At 39.9% G+C, this 4,728-nt stretch overlaps 1 protein-coding gene across 1 annotated transcript; it reads left to right on the forward strand.

Annotated features, from left to right (window-relative positions):
* Nucleotides 1-301: 301 nt before the first annotated feature.
* Nucleotides 302-4,203, forward strand: LOC108556629 (ubiquitin conjugation factor E4 A). Its single transcript, XM_017912811.1, has 12 exons — nucleotides 302-983; nucleotides 1,048-1,328; nucleotides 1,383-1,709; nucleotides 1,765-1,968; nucleotides 2,019-2,125; nucleotides 2,189-2,377; nucleotides 2,434-2,725; nucleotides 2,789-2,934; nucleotides 2,996-3,145; nucleotides 3,209-3,452; nucleotides 3,504-3,871; nucleotides 3,954-4,203. Exons 1-12 carry the CDS (start codon nucleotides 440-442, stop codon nucleotides 4,084-4,086), a joined length of 2,985 nt encoding a protein of 994 aa, XP_017768300.1. The 5' UTR covers nucleotides 302-439; the 3' UTR covers nucleotides 4,087-4,203.
* The last annotated feature ends 525 nt before the right edge of the window (nucleotides 4,204-4,728 follow it).

Genomic DNA, 4,728 nt, shown 5'->3' on the forward strand with positions numbered 1-4,728 from the left:
CCTGTCGTAGGACAGGTGAGTTATTTTAGTAAAAGAGGGGTAGATTGCAAAGTATTGATTGATTTCGAAAAGAGATGAGAGCGTATTAATATTGCTGTGTCCACGGTGAGGAGCCACCAAAATCATTGATTCCATCTCACATCATTTAATATTATATCATCTGTGATGATGTAATATTGAATAGTTCGAAATTATTGAAATTAAGAAACGAATTTGAATTCGAAATATGCTTTGTGATGAACAGCTATCTTCACTCCAGTTATTGGTTTTACAGAAACCTGTACTTGTTCTGACGTGCCCTGGAAGTATATCTAAATTCACGATGATTATTATTTAATATAGTTTACGTGCAGCACACCAACTTGCATGTTTTTCTTGAATACATCATATCCGATGCATTGTCATTTTGTGTTAATCAAGTGTAAGTGAGTGGAACAGAATGAGTAACCCTTTTGCAGGTCTGCTGGGCCATGACATGCCCTCAACATCGTTTTCATCTCGATCAACTGCTGAGTTGCAGGAGTGTCAAGTGCTGGAGAGGATTTTTGGGTTCACATTGAGCAAAACGAGAAGTCAGGAGCAGCAGCTAGTGTTCATGGATGAGCAGGCTCTTATCATACTCGATGACATATTGAATATAGATGAGCTGAATGTGATCCTGTTCGAGAGGCTCTTCATACAGAACGCTGGCAATAGCTCACCTTGGTTGAAAGGTGATAAGATTGCCAGCGATAAAGGTTACTATGAAGATCGAGTTATCAAGTATCTTTACCATTGCTATGTCAACAATATTGAGGAGGAAGAGTTTAAGCACAAGGATAAGACAAAAATAAAGATTGTGGACAATGTTGCGACGGCGTTTCACCAGCCTGACTTGTTTTTCGGGCAGGAAGTGTACGAGCAGATGATCGAGTTGCTCAAGGAGAATGTGCCATACATTGAAATGTTTTTTAACGATATTATCAACAGAATTCACGAGGAAGGTAAACACATTGTTCATAACTAATATTATATAATCTCCAATGAATTATTTATTTTTGCTTGTAGGTGATAGTCTGAAGGAACCAATCGTAGCTTTGCTGAAAATAATCCATGCATCAGTTTCGAAAATGAATTTGATGTCTTTGGACTACGCCACTTTGGATATCATCAAAGTGTTCACGAAAACTGATGAAGTCGCCAACGTGTTTCTTGATTACAACACTCCTGCTAACGCCACCTCCGGAATTGACTATTCGCACACCTTGTTGGGTTCTCTGCTGAATTTATCCATTTTACCTAAACATCCCAGCGGCCCTTACGACTTCTTCCAAACCCCCTTGGATCCGGTAAATACTATCAACAGCTTAGAAGGAATAGTTACAATAATTTCATCGTTTTAGGCAAGCATAACTGCTACAGAAAACATACTCTTCACCAACATGGATAAGATAACGCAGCACATTCAAACTTTGATCCTGAACTTGCTCAAGTGCAGGAAGACGGCGCGATTACGAATCCTGGGTTGGATCGGATCCTGTTTGAAGGCAAACGCCGACCGCGGGAAGCTGTGGAATACGCAGATACACGAAATAATGACGCCTGCGACAGTCGGCGATGGTTTCATGCTGAACCTGGGAAATGTACTGATGCGTCTCTGCCAACCGTTCTGCCAAGGCGACAATTTCAAGAAGATATTAAAAGTTGATCCCACTTACTGCGCCGTTCCAGTAATTATTGTCTGCTCGATTATCGTATGTGTTTGTAAATTAACTTTCGTTTTAGGAAGCTGATTATGAGAATAAGAACGTCCATTTGCCCGGTATGTACAACGAGACTTGTCTTCTTCCCATGGAGGAGAGTAACGAGAACGAGTTAAGAGTGACCGCGCTCCACTACACTTTCGTCACTGAATGCTTCTATATGGGTCACAAAGCTTTAGAACTGGGGCATAAAATCGTCGTAGATAAATTGGTGAAATTGAATCAGGTAAATTTCACAACTTTATACAACTTGGATTTGATTAAATGAATTTGTAGGAAATCGGCCGCATCGAGAGGGCTTACAACAATGCGATGGCAGAGGAAAGGGTTTTGGGTGAGGTAATCGATACCATCAAGAATAAGATGTCCACGGAAATGGCAAGGTAATAATTATGAAAAACATAAGTTATTTATATAAATAAATAATATATGTTTTGTTTATTTAGGTACTTAACAATTAAGGCTTCTTGCTCTGAACCGGTGATGCTTGAGATGATCTTCAACTTCACCTCCGCCACAGCCTATTGGTTGTCTCAAGTTGCCTTCTACGATGGCGGCTTTGACATCTCTTACGCCCCACAAATCTACAGAGTTATCTCGTTCCCATTGGACAGCGACGTACCTGATACACTGAAGTAATTAACAAATTAATCTCGGCAAGATAAAGAAGTTAATTATATTTCACTTTCAGATGCATTCCCGAATCGATCCTTGAGAATATCGTTGGTTACCTTGTATTCCTGAGACGCTTCTTTCCGAACGTTTTCGAGGAAAGAGGTTTCGAACAGATGCAACCCATACTGACCTTCATTGTGATCTTCATGGGTTCCACTAACTACATGAAGAATCCGCATCTGAGGGCTCGATTGGCGGAGGGTTTGGAAGCGCTGTTGCCCTTCCACAAGGAGCATCCGCCCGGGTACAATTCGTTGGGAGGATTTCAGCGAGAGATGCTGTTCAAAACGCACGAACATCGACTTCAGGTTAAATTAAATTCTATATCGATCAATCAATCAATTGATGTGATTATTGAATTGTTATTGCAGATCGTCGAAAGCTTGTTGGAAGTTTTCGTGGGCATCGAGATGACGGGTCAGAGCGTACAATTTGAGCAAAAGTTCAATTACAGGAGACCCATGTACGCGATTATCGATTACATTTGGAATTTGGAGGAGCACAGGCAAATTTTCCAGCAAGTTGATTTGATTTTGATATCGAAACAGCATTAATTAATTAAATTTGGATTTCTTTAGGTATTTGGCGAGGAGGGCTGAACACAGCATGGACGACGTGACACCGCCTCTGTTTCTGCGTTTCATAAACCTCTTGATGAACGACGCCGTCTTCCTATTGGACGAGGCTTTGTCTAATATGTCGAAACTGAGAGAAATGGAGATGGCTAAGTTTGTGATCACGTTTTAAAGCTATTATTTTTGTTTTATTAATTTCATTTTTTGTAAATTTAGAGAAAACGGTGAATGGGACGAATTGTCGACGACGGAACGCGCCCAGAATTTGGGCTACATGAATCACATCGGTATGATGGCGAAATTCGACAACATCTTGGGAAGAGATACCATCAGGACGTTGGTCAATCTGACATCCGAAATTCAGATAGTTTTCACGCACGGAACGATGGTGGATCGAGTCGCCGCTATGCTCAATTATTTCCTATTGAACCTCGTCGGGCCGAATCAAAAGAATTTCAAGGTAACTTTAATCGTTTCTACTGTTATATGGCTAACGTTTCATGAATATTAGGTCAAGGATAATCAGGAATACAGCTTCGAGCCGGCGACGACAGTCGTGGATATTTGCAGCATCTACGTTAACCTGAAGGAAAACGAAGCGTTCTGTTTGGCCGTTTCACAGGATGGAAGGTCGTACAGTCCGCAGCTGTTCGGGTTGGCGCAGAACGTTCTGGCGAAGATCGGTAAAGGTGGATTGGTTGGGGAGATGGTGGAGGTCGCTTCGAGGGTTACCAAATTGGCTGAAGCGCATCAGGCCAGCGAGGAGGTCATCTCCGAAGCTCCAGATCACTTCTTGGATCCGATCATGTCGACATTGATGTACGATCCGGTCATCCTACCGAGTTCCAAGCAGACCGTCGATCGCACAACCATCGCCAGGTAACATCTACAATTTATCCAAAATCTTAATTGAATAGAGAGGCAAATTTTAGGATTAAATCATTATTGTTTTGTGTTACAGACATCTGTTGAGCGATCAAACCGATCCTTTCAATCGTTCTCCTCTGACGATGGATCAGGTCGTACCTAACAAGGAATTGAAGGCCGAGATTGACCAATGGTTGATCGAGAGGCATATATGTCCTAAAGTTTAAGTTACTAGTACATAATATATATATATATAAAAAAAAGTAACTAAATGTCATTGAGTTTGCTCGCTCAAACGTCAAGTCAACGATCATTCCACTAAGGCTAGTCTTTAAAGAAATTATTCTTTATATAGAAAAAGAAACAAGATTTTCTTCAGCGACTTGACTTCTTTTGATCGAGCATCCTTCAGAAATCCAAGAATAAATTGAAACCTTCCTTTCAACCTACTATATATCTACATGTCTATGAATGTCTTAAGGAAATTTTTATTTATTATTGTGTAAATGTCCACCTCCCCCCTCCCAAAAAAAAAAAACGAAGAAAAAGAAGAGAAATAAAGTACATAATGGCATATATATAAATAAATGTGAAGAATGTCTCGATTGCGAAATCGAGAAAGAAAGAAATAAATAAATACAAAAAAAATAATGTGTAAATCTAGCGTGTTTGTAATTAATTTCCATCGATTTGACGTAATTCCTCGCTCTTGTTTACACTCAGGTACGAAAATAGAGGGTTAAAAAATGTTGATAATGATATTTGTGGATTCGATCTGTTTCCCAATTGGAATTCAGCAGTTTTTATTTTTATGAAGATCAATTGCGAATGAAATTGTTTTTCAAAATAGTTTTAAACTTTTAGTCGGT

The sequence above is a fragment of the Nicrophorus vespilloides genome, unplaced genomic scaffold (genome assembly GCF_001412225.1).
Source record: "Nicrophorus vespilloides isolate i.1.1-1 unplaced genomic scaffold, Nicve_v1.0, whole genome shotgun sequence".
Taxonomy (NCBI): Eukaryota; Metazoa; Arthropoda; class Insecta; order Coleoptera; family Silphidae; genus Nicrophorus; species Nicrophorus vespilloides.